This window comes from Melospiza georgiana, chromosome 1 (genome assembly GCF_028018845.1).
Source record: "Melospiza georgiana isolate bMelGeo1 chromosome 1, bMelGeo1.pri, whole genome shotgun sequence".
Taxonomy (NCBI): Eukaryota; Metazoa; Chordata; class Aves; order Passeriformes; family Passerellidae; genus Melospiza; species Melospiza georgiana.
In genome coordinates, this window is record NC_080430.1 from 154,858,078 (window position 1) to 154,870,955 (window position 12,878).

At 55.0% G+C, this 12,878-nt stretch overlaps 1 protein-coding gene across 14 annotated transcripts in view; it reads left to right on the forward strand.

Annotated features, from left to right (window-relative positions):
• SCRIB (scribble planar cell polarity protein) overlaps positions 1-5,201 on the forward strand; it is a 131,224-nt gene extending 126,023 nt beyond the window's left edge. For all 14 annotated transcript variants that reach the window (XM_058020166.1, XM_058020215.1, XM_058020261.1 and 11 more), the window contains one exon: positions 3,104-5,201. In XM_058020166.1, coding sequence (XP_057876149.1) covers positions 3,104-3,267 — 164 coding nt within the window. In that variant the 3' untranslated portion in view covers positions 3,268-5,201. The remainder of the gene's footprint in view (positions 1-3,103) is intronic.
• Positions 5,202-12,878: the final 7,677 nt, after the last annotated feature.

A 12,878-nucleotide genomic window follows, 5' to 3' on the forward strand; every position in this document is an offset into this window, starting at 1 on the left:
CAGAGCCTGCCTGCTGTGTAGCCTCTAACGTTGGTGCTGGTTTGCTTCTACCCTTTTTGCATGTTTCACCCCTTTATTAAAAAAAACCAAAAACAAACAATTCCTTTTATCTTGACCAATCCCTCTGAGTGCAGGCTGCATCCCAGACAGCTGAGCCACAGCTGAGCTGTTTCCTGAAGGAGGTTCTGCTGCAGGACTCTACACAAATGTACTTTCCTGAGAACAGGATCTGTTCTTCATCCCTCAGAGCCATCCTTTGGGATGCAGTGCCTCCCTTTGGGATGTGAGCTCTGGGTGATTCTCCTGAGGGTGTTTGTTGAGGCAGTGCAGGGATGAGAGCTCAGGGCAGGGCTGGGGAGCAGCAGCTGCTGCTCAGGGCATCCAGAGCTCACTGCTGCCTGTCCCTGCTCTGCTGGCCCTCACACGGGATGAAAGCCAGAAGGAAAATGTGGTGCTCATGAGAGACCCAGCCCTGAGCCCTGAAGCAATGCTGAAATCACCTATGATGTTTGCGAGGCACACAAACAAGGTTTTCCCCAATGATCTGGAAAGGATGGAGGTGAGGATGCCAGTCAGCTCTCCTGGCTTTTTCAGAGACCCCGTCCCCTCTCACTCTGCCAGGCAGAGCAGCATTCCAGCCAGCATAATCAGAATGGTCCTGGATCGTGGAATCATGGCTTTTTGACTCACAGCAATTCTGAAACCTTTTGCTAGCAAACCATTACATCAGGAGCTCTGAGGAAATCCAGCTGCGGGAAGGTGTTGGCATCTCACTCCTCCCAGCACATCCCTGTCCTCTTGCCCACGCAGAAACATTTCCTTCCATTCTCTGCTCTGACTTCATGGTCATAATCTCTTGAAGGGATTTAAAAACCTTTACTCCAAGGTTTCCATGAGGCCATGGAGTTACTGAATGCAGAGCAGCATTCTCAGGGTGGAACCATCAGTGTTCCCTTTGCTGTGGCATGACTTACCCAGATCACCTGAGACTTCTGCTTCCCAGTCCTGTAACCTGAGGCTGCAGAACCTCCCCTGATGCTTTTATGCTGCTCCTGTTACTGGAAACCTGCCTGTGGGACATGAGGAGCTGCATTTCCCTGTGCTCCTGGGCTGTTCCTGTGGGACATGAGAAGCTGCATTTCCGTGTGCTCCTGCCCACCTGGGCTGTTCCTGTAGGACGTGAGGAGCTGCATTTCCCTGTGCTCCTGCCCACCTGGGCTGTTCCTGTGGGACCTGAGGAGCTGCATTTCCCTGTGCTCCTGCCCACCTGGGCTGTTCCTGTAGGACATGAGGAGCTGCATTTCCCTGTGCTCCCTGCCCACCTGGGCTGTCTGCTGTGGGCAGCAGCTGCCACAGGAATGGAGCCTCCCCATCCGGCCCCTGCCCTAATTGCTGCTGGCTAATGAACTCTGCAGCTCTGACACTCAGGAACCACACACGTGTTCTCTCTGCCCTCCTGTGGCTTTAATTTATCCCTGTCCAGCCTCTTTAGCCACATCACCACTCCAAGGACTTGTGTGGCATTTTCTGGGGTTCCCTGTGGCAGGAAGGAATTAATCTGACTCCATGTTCTTAGAAGGCTAATTTATTATTTTATGATCTATATGGTATTAAAGAACACTATACTAAAACTATACTAAAGAATAGAGAAAGGATACAGACAGAAGCTTTAACAAGATACCAATTAAAAACTTGTGACTCTCTCCAGAGCATCAACACAGCTGGCTGTGATTGGTCATTAAGTTAAAACAATTCACATGAAACCAATGAAACAACCACCTGTTGTATAAACAATGTCCAAACACATTCCTAAGCAGCAAAACACAGGAGAAGCAAATGAGGTAACATTGTTTTCCTTTTGCTCTGAGGCTTCTAAGCTTCCCAGGAGAAGAATCCTGGGCAAAGAGGATTTTTCAGAAAATGTGATGGTGACAGACACGCATCCATCCTGTTCTTCTCCAGACTTGCATTTCACAGGCTCTTTCCCACCAAAATGCCAACACAAAACTGGAATCTCTGGATTCATACCAGTGGCAATGCCTGTGCTTTCATCCCAGGATGTCCCCTGTCCCTGGTCAGGAGTGTCACCCGTCCCTGGTCAGGAGTGTCCCCTGTCTCAGCAGTCCTGATCTGAGAGCTCTGGTCAGAGCAGCTCCCTGCATCCAGCTGGGCCTGACACAGGGGGTGACCCTCACCTCCTTGTCCCTGTCCTTCCCTAAGGGTCTGGATCCTCCCATTCCAGCACCTGAGGCACAGCAGCTGTCCCACCATGCGTGTGGTGCCCCTGCGTTTGAAGCCCTCCTGGCCAGCTGGGCCAGTCTGTGACCCAGACTCTGCTCCTGCTCTGTGGCAGAGGGACCCCTCAGCCCTGCAGGCCTGGGCCAGGGTGGATCCCTGCTCTGGAGAGCAGAAGGACACCCAGGACATTTCAGGACACTCAGTGTTCCATGCAGCTTGGCACTTCAGTCACATTCAGTGAACCAGGGCTGGTACAGGCAGGTGTCTTCTCACCCATGGCTTATCCTCCCCAGCACCCACAGTGCTCCTGCATGAGCTGTGGGTCACCAGGGGGTTACTGTGAGTGACTGAGACCAGTGCTGTCCCAAATCCAGCACCTGGGAATACCTTGGAACACCTCTCTGAAAGTGAGTGTGGACAGGGCTTGGGGCAGCCTGGGACAGTGGAAGGTGTCCCTGCCTGTGGCAGGGGTGGAATGGGATGAGCTTTAGGGTTCTTTCCTACACAAACCATTCTGTCATCCTGTGATAGCCTTGGCATCTGCATTAACTGTGCCAGCTGTGTGCTGCCAGAATCACAGCATGGTTTGGCTGGGAAGGGGCTTTTCAAACCCCCCAGTCCCACCCCTGTCCTGAGCAGGGACACCTTCTATCAGACCGGGTTGGTGTGAGCCACAGCTCCCCTGGCAGCCTGTGCCTCACCACCCCCTCACAGGGAAGGATTTCTTCTCACCTGACTTAACCAGGGCTCTGTCCTCACATCCGAACCCCTCTTGTCATTGCAGCTCCCCAGGATTTCTCCTCAGGATCTCCCTGACTCAGCCCAGGGCTGTGTCCTCACATCCGAACCCCTCTTGTCGTTGCAGTGCCCCGGGAGCAGGACAGGCAGCCAGAGGAGGAGGAGGAGGCGCTGGCAGCAGGGGATCCATCAGCAGCAGCTCCCTCAGCCCTGGAGGACATGGCCCTGTACAGCAGCAAGAGGAAGCTCCGGCACAGCCGGCGCAGCCTGGAGACCGCTGTGCCCACATAGGTGGCCCTGGGCACTGGACTGGCCTGGCTCAGCCTGGCACTGGCCTGGCCTGGCACAGCCCCTCGGAGCTCCAGGGACAGCAGCAGGCTGCCCCCCTGCCTACAGACTCTGCATGGGACGAGCTCCCCTGAGCTCTGTGGCCAGCTGACTCCTCTGGGGCCGTGGGCCGCCCTCGCTCTCACCCAACAGCGCACTGGGGCACATCCCAAACTGGGACAACACTGGACTGACTGCTGGCAGATGGAGAGGAGGGGTGGCCAGGACAGTGGGCAGATTTTTAGCCTGTAAATATTGTGTGTCGGGAAGAGTAGGACAGGGAGAATGTAGGAGTGTGAGAGTGTGTTGGGCTCCAGCTGTTACTGCCTCAGCTTGGGTTTTGTAGTGGTTGAAAGGAGCTTCTGCTCTGGTGGGAACCAGGAGAAAGGTCCAGCCTGCCTTTACTCCTATTTAATTTCCAGTCTTTTGCCAAAAAGCATCTCCTCCCAGCTCCTGCACTGTGTCACCTCACTTCCTTTGGGAGTGTTTGGGAATGGGAAGCTTGGAGGCAAAAAGAAGGAAAAACAAAAAGAGAAAAACGCACCAGAATTCCAGCAAAGTGCCTCCCTCTGCCACTGGCACTCTGTGCTCAAGGAAAGCAGAGACAGCTCTCTGCCTCTGTCCTGGGGGGACTCTGCTCCTGCTGGGCCTTGTGCTCCCTCCCGGGATGGGCACGTCCCCTTTGTCACCGCTGCAGAGCCTCTGCTGTGGCACTGGGGCTGAGCTGGTCGCTGGGCAGGAGTGGGATGGGCTGGCAGCCAGAGCAGGGGTGCAGGGCTGTGTGACAGCAGTGGGGCAGCACAGGGGCACAGGTGTGACAGCAGGTACCTTAGGGGGTAGAGTTCAGGAACTGGGGATGGGTAGAACGTGGAGTTGCTGGGGTCAGGTTGGGAGTTAGAGGATCCTACACACGGAGATGGGGAGGCCACGGTGGCCACAGTGCTGGCTCTAGGGTGGGGTGGGATGTCACGGGTCCTGCTGTGCTGTGCTGTGCTGTGGGCTGGCAGGGAGCACCAGGAGCAGGATGGGGCTGGCCTGTGCCTTGCAATAACCACACAGTTCCACTTTGCCAGCTCAGCGGCTTCAGGCCCCTTCCCATGGAGGACAGGGAAAATGCACGTTTGCCCACACAAGAGGGAAAAAGGAAAATGAGCAATGAGTGGGGGTGTGAGCCTTGGTTTCCACAGGTTCTGAATCACGTGAGCTCTGCAGATGTGGAGGTCACAGCTGCTGCTCCCAACTCTGCCATCAGCCTCTGCTGCCACTAGTGAGGGGAGACAACCCTTTTCTTTTTCTTTTATCACTGCCTCTCACCGTGAGGAAGGTCCGAGCTCGGCACAATCCCCTTCCCTGTCCATTGGTGCTCTCTGACTCCCCAGCAAGAGCAGGGTTGGACCTTGAGCCTCACAGTGGCTGGGCATTGACAGGCACAGCTGCTTGTATATTTGCTGAAGGAAAGAGCTGGATGCAGTTTTCTGGGTGCAGTTTTTTAGTTGAGCCTCTCCTTTCATGCCAAAATCCAGCGGATCATTTTAACTGACTCTGAACGTTTTGATTTTACAGACTTGTGAAGGGGAACTCTGATAATCTCACGCTGCAGCTGCAGCTGCCTCTGTCATCAGCAATTTGAGCTTTTCCTTTTTAAATCTAATTTTAGCATTTGCTTTTTAACAAGAGCAGTTTTGGAAACAATCCTGGCTGGGTTTTGGTGACTAACTTGTGATTTTCTCTCCTTTCCCTGTGCGGTACCTGGTGCCAGGCTCTGGATTCTCTCCCGTTCTCTCCCAAGAGACTCCGAGGGAAAATTAGCGCATCAAGACTGTAACTAGTGAAATTTGTACAACCAAAGAAATCTATTTTGTGGTTCAAGGATAATAAAGTTTACTTTACATTTTAGAGCCTTTGGTCACAGTGGTTTGCCCTGTGTCAAGCCTGCAGTTTCAGTGTAAGGCTCTGCTGGTGGTTGTTACTCACTGCATAATCCAGCAAAGATGCTCCTGGTGTCCCTGCCTTTGGGAGCAGGAATTGATGCACACTCCAGTTACTGCCAGCTGAGAATATCAATATTCAGGGATGGGGAAAAAGAACAATATGAAACACAGTGATACCAGTCTTCAGTCTCTTGGCTTTCCTTTTTTGGCTGTGTTAAAACAAAAACAAAACAAGAACCAGAAAGCTCCAACGTGATTTTGTTTATATTATTAAAGTTTTTAAAAATAGTTTGACTATTTTGGGGTAAAATAGTCAAAATGGGGTAAAAGCCAACCCCATTTCCTGTAGCCCAGTCAGGTTTTCCTGAGCCTGGTTCAGTGGATGGGCACCACGCTGTGCCACCCCAGGGAAGAGGTGGATTGTGGATTTCCTTTTCCTGGAGCCAGGGTGGTGCCAGAGCTCAGCCTCAGTGCTCCACCTGTGTGACAGGTACAGCTGGAAAGGGGCCTTGGCCATGGCACAGCCACTCCTTGGTCAGTGAGGGCTCAGAGCTGCAGCTGCCAGCCCCACACGGGCTCTGTGCTCAGCTCCTGGGCTGGGTTTGATTTATTTGTTTATTTATCTGCTCTCTCCCCTGGGCCAGGCTCACTGCCAGGCTCCTCTCTCAGTGTGTATCACTTGTCCCCCAAAACTGGACCCTGATTAGGTAATGGGAAGTGGTTTACCTCTTCAGACAAACACAGAAACATCATCAGTGGGAATTGTTTATTTAGGGATATTAATTTAGGCATGATTCATGTAGGGTTGCAACTAGATGGTCTGTAAGACCCCCTCCAAGCCCAACCTTGCTATGATTCCATTATATATGTAAATAGGAATATAAATCACCCAGTTCAGTACATGGGGAGAATGCTCTGCAGGGCGGCCCAGGCAAAGGGCAGAGCCCAGCTGGCTGGGCTGCAGCGTTTGCAAGGAACTCTTGCAGCTCTGAGCAGCAGCAGCAGCAATCCACAGACAGGCCCTGCGAGATGGAGGGAGGGAAATGTCACATCTGGACACAGCTCCAGCTGTGAGCCTGCCCTGCCCTCTGACCCTGCCCAATGCCAGTTCTGGTGCCAGGAGTCAGTCCTGGCCTGTGAGCTGAGGGATGATGGCACTGCTGGTCCTTCCCTGCATTCCCCATAGAGAACAGTCTGGGATAACTGTGGGATTCTGCTCAAGGACTGCCCTGAGCAGACAGGTGGGGCTGTCCTGGAAGCTGCAAACCACAACAAACTCACCTGTGTGTCAGCTCTGGCCCTCAGAACACCCGGGGTTTGTCAGCTCTGGCCCTCGGAACACCCGGGGTTTGTCAGCTCTGGCCCTCAGAACACCCGGGACAGCCCGAGGGCGAGGAATGCTGATCTCCGGCCTTGCCCACGGGTCACCGGCTGCTTCTGGAGAGCAGCAGCGGCGGCAGGAGAGGAACTCCTCTGGTAGCTGCTCTGGTCCTGCCAGGTGCAGTTTTTGTTAATTCTGCGCTTTCAGCCACCCTCAGTGACACCCGGAGCACCGAGAGCCCTGCAGGCCCTGCACGGCACCGCTCCCACCGCCGGGCCCTGGGCAGGGCCGCTCCCGGATCGGGCCCTCCTGTCCCGGTGCCTCCCGTCTCAGTGCGCACCGCCCGTGAGCCGCAGCTCCCCGGGGACAGAGAGGCACCGGTGGGGATGGGATGGGCCGGGACGGGATGGGGCCAGGCCGGGAGCAGCGGCGGTACCGGCGGGAATGGGATGAACCGGACCAGGACCCAGAGCGGCGGTACCGGCGGGGCCGGGCCGGGCCGGGGCCCAGAGCGGCGGTACCGGCGGGGATGGGATGAACCGGGCCGGGCCCCAGAGCGGCGGTACCGGCGGGGCCGGACCGGGCCGGGGCCCAGAGCGGCGGTACCGGCGGGGACGGGATGGGCAGGGCAGGGCCGGGCCGGGAGCAGCGGGAGCGCGGCCCTGCCCCCTGGCGCCGTCACGTGACGCTGCGCGCTGACGCTCCCCGGTGACGCCGCAGTGACGCAATCGCGACGCGACAGCGGCGGGCCCGGACCGACCCAGGCCGAACCCAGGCCAGGCCCAAGCCGAGCCCGGGCCGAGCGGAGCCCGGGAGAGGATCCCGGAGCGGGGATTGAACGGCTCTGGGACGGAGCGGCTCAGGGCCCGTGCTGCGCACCGCCTGTGAAAAGGTGCAGCTCTGTGCCTGCAGAAACTATTGAACTGCAGCTGTGGTGACTCCTCATTGATTTAATAACCCTAAACCAGCAATTAAATCATTTAAATCAGGAGCCGCTGTGCTGTGAGGCTGTTTCTCCTCAGGGAGGACGGAGCAGGCACACAGTGAGTGCCTGGCCGTCTTTGTCCTCTCTGCGCTCCCGCAGCAGCGTGGGTGAGGCACGGAGTCACAGAGGGCTGGGCTGGGCTGGGCTGAGTTGGGCTGAGCTGAGTTAGGCTGAGCTGAGCTGAGTTGGGCTGAGCTGAGCTGGGCTGAGCTGAGCTGAGCTGGGCTGGGCTGAGCTGAGCTGAGTTGAGTTGAGTTGAGTTGGGCTGAGCTGGGCTGGGCTGAGCTGAGTTGAGTTGAGTTGGGCTGAGCTGGGCTGGGCTGAGCTGGGCTGGGCTGAGCTGAGTTGAGTTGAGCTGGGCTGAGCTGGGCTGGGCTGGGCTGAGCTGAGTTGAGTTGAGTTGAGTTGAGTTGAGTTGAGTTGAGTTGAGTTGAGTTGAGTTGAGTTGAGTTGAGTTGGGCTGAGCTGGGCTGGGCTGGGCTGAGCTGGGCTGGGCTGAGCTGGGCTGACAGGACCCCGGGTGCCATCGAGCTCCCTGGAGAGCCCATCCCAGCGCTGAGCCACCCTCTGGGGGCACAGCCTTTCTCTGATATCCAGCCTAACCCTGGCCTGACACAGCTGCAGCCATTCCCTGGTGACCGCAGAGATCCGTGTCTGCACCTCGCCCCTCAGAAGGAAGGTTCAAACTGCCACCAGTCTGGAATTGAAATGTGTCTCCCGTGCCAGTGCAAGGTGAGCTCTGGCTCTGGATATCCTTGTTCCTGAGGGGGAGTGGGTCTGGCCCAGCCAAGCAGTCTGGATTTTCTCTGGATTTTCTCTTACTCAGGTCATAGTGGATGTTCTGAATCCCCTGTCTGCACGGGGGACCCTCCAGTGGGGTTGTGGTTAGGGCCAGGTGACCTGATCCCAGGGACTTCCCTTCCTTAGGGCAAGGACCCTTCCTGGGCTTTCCCCAAAGGAAAGGACAGCCATCAGGGAAACCACAAAGCAGCAAACCCTCACAACAGCTTCCTGTCCTGGTGCCCAAACAGTGCTGCTGTGTAAATACAACACTGATTCTTCGCAGATTATTCCTCCCTTTAATTGAAGGCAGTTTTCTTTAAAAAGGTGAACAACTAACAGTGAAACTGTGCAAGACCACATTTCTGTTCCCACGCCCAGAGTTCCATGCAGATGTTGGTCCTGCTTGCTGGAATAATGTGGGATTTCTCCACATTAAAAAAGTCACTGTGAAGGGCTAGAGGGGGATGACTCGTGCAACCACTGAAGAGACTTTTCCAATTCTGTCAGCCCAGGGGGTGGGAATTGCACCGGGGAGCTGTGAGATGAGTGACCAAGCCTGCGGTCACTGCAGAACTATCAGCTCAGTGCTCAGTGCCAGTCAGTGCCTGGGACTCCTGAAACTGGGCTGGCATGAAAACAGGCAGATCACGTTAAACAGCTCCAGAGCAGACAGATAAAGGGCAAAAGCAGAGCTGCACTTAACCCAGATAATCTGATATGTACACATGCAGAGCCTGAGAGATCAAACCCAGAGTGGCAGCTGGGATGAGTCACCCGTGGGGAGTCAAGGGCAAGATTCACCATCTTCTGCACTATCAGAGAGCCCATGGATCTGCACTGCTGGAGGAGCGGCTCTGCAATGAGGCCCTGCTCTCCAGATTACCCTGTGTGTGCTCGTGGTGCCTCTGGGGCAGGTAATGTGTCTGTTCCTCACATCCTGGCAGTGATCACAGCAGGCCAGCAGCTCACTGGTGGATGGAGCCAGGGGCTGTGTGCTAATCACAGGATCATGGAATGTTTTGGGTGGGAAGGGACCTCAAAGCCCATCTAATCCCACCCCTGCCATGGCAGGGACACCTTCCCCTGTCCCAGGCTGCTCCCAGCCCCGCCCAGCCTGGCTTTGGGCACTGCCAGGGATCCAGGGACAGCCACAGCTGCTCTGGGCACCCTGTGCCAGGGCCTCACACCCTCACAGGGCAGAACTTCCTCCCAGTATCCCAGCTAAACCTACCAGAAGCCAAGCTCCCATCAGGTCAGATTTCCAGGATTTCAGTTTTAAAATCAGAATCATTACGGTCACAATAGACCTGTGGGAGCACCAAGACCAAGCACCAGCCCAGCACCACCACCATGTTCACCCCTAGCCCACGTGCTTGAGTGCCATATCCCCACGTGTGGGGATATTCTTGGAACAGTTCTGTGGCACCTGAGGACACAAACTTGTGCAATCTCCTCTTGATCAGTGCTGAGAGCCCTCACAGTGCTCCGGTTCAGGCTGTTGCCAAAACCAAGGGCTGGAGCAGTACCCCAGCACGACCTGCCCGACACACGTGGGCTGTGTTGGTTCCTGGGGAGAACGGTGCTCAGAGCTCTCCCTGCTGCTGCTCCCCTGCTCAGGGTGTTCTCCTGCTCCTGCCCCCTTGCTCAGGGTGTTCTCCCACCTGTTCAGTGTGTTCTCCCTGCTCAGGGTGTCTCCCTGCTGCCCCCCTGCTCAGGGTGTTCCCTGCCTGCTCTGCTGTCTCTGAGAGCTGCAGTCCCAGTGGAAGCAGCTACCACAATCTGAAATTAGGTCTCACCTCATTGCACACACTTTATTTTACCCCGTGTGGTTAATGCAGACATCGTCAATCTGGGACACGAGTGTGCCTTGCTTGAAGGCCGTTGGCAGAGGGAGCCTGGTGAGACACTGGTGACAAACAGTAATTACCCAGCTTGGATTACTGCACTAATCCAGTGTAACAATGCAAACACGTTGTAATTCATGCAAACCAAACAAACACCGCTTACACACATTGCATTTACAGGGAAAGAAGGTTCTCTAAAATAACCAATATTATCTTGGAAATAATGCAAGGAAATAAACACAACCAACATTCAGAATAGAAAAGCAGCAAAACTTTATTACTAATTCCCAAGTGGAAGGATGAGGCCTCTTTATTCCATTAGGAATAGCTTTAAAATCAGCAATTCCAGGTAATATTTACTCTGGAGTGCAAAAGAAATTGTCTCAGGAGAAGTCAAACCTACTCCAATAAAATGTTGGTGACGTGTTTGTGTATACAGCAGTAGTGAAACTGAAAGTAAAAGCATCCTGTTTGATATTCAGATTTGAAAGTTAGTTTTGAAAAGATGGAACACAAAAGGTTCACCAATATCCTTTTAAGTGATTTGGAAAAGAGAAAATGAGAGGTTTAAAATGTTTTCTGTTTAATAGTGAGAAGACTGAAAAGTGATAATTGTATCTACATTACTGAGAAATACTTTACTCAAATACAGGCTATGAGACTTAATGAAGTAGATTAAACTGGTGTGAGATAAAGGCTGAAACAAGAGTGTAGGGTTATCCCACAAGCTCTGGGAAGGCCAATGTGTTTTCACTGGGATTTAATAACATCTCAGAATAACTCACACAGGTCCTTGCGGGCTGATAGAATCTAAAAGCCAAAGTTGACAAAGATTCCAAGTTCCTTTACAGGTAATTCCAGACTCTTACTGCAAGTCATTGTTATTTAAGGATAAAAGGTTTGTAAAGCCACACACTGAAACCTTGCAGAAAAACTAATGAAACAGTTTAAACCTGACTGGGTTTTCACCGATTCATATTTCAGTATCACACAGGGAAAAGCTCCAAACTCATGCTGAAACTGGCTTTCCTTACAGGCAGGATTGGTTCAGCTCGTTCAGAATCACAGGGACACTGCTTATCCAATCTAAGTGTCTCTGTGAGATACCAGACAGATGGTGTAGCTCCCCTGTATCCAGAGGGGTTCAGCTGCAGTTCATCTTTTTAGCCTGGAAGGTCTGAATTGCCCCCATGTACATAGTGGCACCATTCCAAGGTCTCTGGGGTGGCTGGTACTGATAGAGCCACCTCTGTCACCAGCTGTCACCAGTGTTCAGTCTGATAGGTCCTGCCTTAAATGGCCATATCAAAACCATGACACTACCAGCAGTGCCATCATTTTGGGGCCTCAAAACAGATCCTTTGCAGTTTCCTGATGACAGAAGAGGGATTATAGCAAAGATGTAAACACGACATTCCATTAGAGAGCAGAAGTGTTCTGTTCCACAGAAGAGAAGCCAAGCAGTTGATGAATTGTTACCTTGATTCCAGTGCCTGAAGGGGCTCCAAGAGATCTGGACTTTAGACAAGGGCCCGCAGTGAAGGACAGAGGGGAATGGCTTCCCACTGCCAGAGGTGAGTTTAGTTGGGATGTTGGGAAGGAATCCTTCCCTGTAAGGGTGGTGAGGCCCTGGCACAGGTGCCCAGAGAAGCTGCGGCTGCCCCTGGATCCCTGGCAGTGCCCAGGGCCAGGTTGGACAGGGCTTGGAGCAGCCTGGGACAGTGGGAGGTGTCCATGGCAGGGAGGTGGAACTGGATGAGGTGTAAAGTCCCTTCAACCCAAACCATTCCATGATTCAATGATCACTGAGTCCAGCTGCTCCCCAGCACTCCCAGGACCAGCACCAGCCCATGTCCCCAGTGCCACATCCACTCCACTGTTCAGTCTCCTCAGGGATGGGGACTGGGCAGCTTTGCCAGGGCTGGACAGCCCTTTCCAGAAGGAACATTCCAAATATCCCACCTAAACCTCTTCTGGTGCAGCTTGAGGCCATGACCTCTCATACAGTCATTTATTAACTGGAAGCAGAGCCTGACCCCCGCCTGGCTCTGCCCTCCTGTAATGGAGCTGTAGAGAGCAAGCAGGTCCCTCCTGACCCCCTTTTGTCCAGGCTGAGCCCCCCGGATCCCTCAGCCCGGTGCTGCAGACTCTCCCGCAGCTCTGTTCCCTCCTTGGACACTGCTGCAGCCCCTCAGAGGAGCCCGAGCCTGTCGCCGCCCCGCAGACACCCCGGCCGTGCTCGGCCCTCGGTTCCTCCCTCACGGCAGACCCCCCGCCCCGCCTGAGTCACCGCCGGCCCGGCCCTCACGGCGGCGGCGGCCGGGCGGGACGAGCTGGGACATGAAAGGTGGAACAGGCGCTGCCACGCCCGGGGCTGCGGGGAATCTCGCTTAACCCTTCCCTGCCTGCGGGGCCCCGGCCGCGGGAGCGGGCACGGTGATGGGGGGAGACGGGAGGCCGCGGCTGTCCCCTCAGAGCCCCTTCCACGGCACCCCCGAGGACACAGGGGACAGGGCGCTGCCCCGGGCCCCTCCTGTTCCATGGTGCCACTGCCCAGGAGCTGCTGCTCGTCTGTCCCCAGCACGCCCAGAGCACCACATGTGCCCGAGGAGCCCAAATCCCCCTTCCTGGGAGCCGCAGGGCCACGACCGCGGGGACCAGCGCCCAGGGGCCCTGCCCAGGGCTGGGGGCCGAGGGCTGGGGTCCGTGTC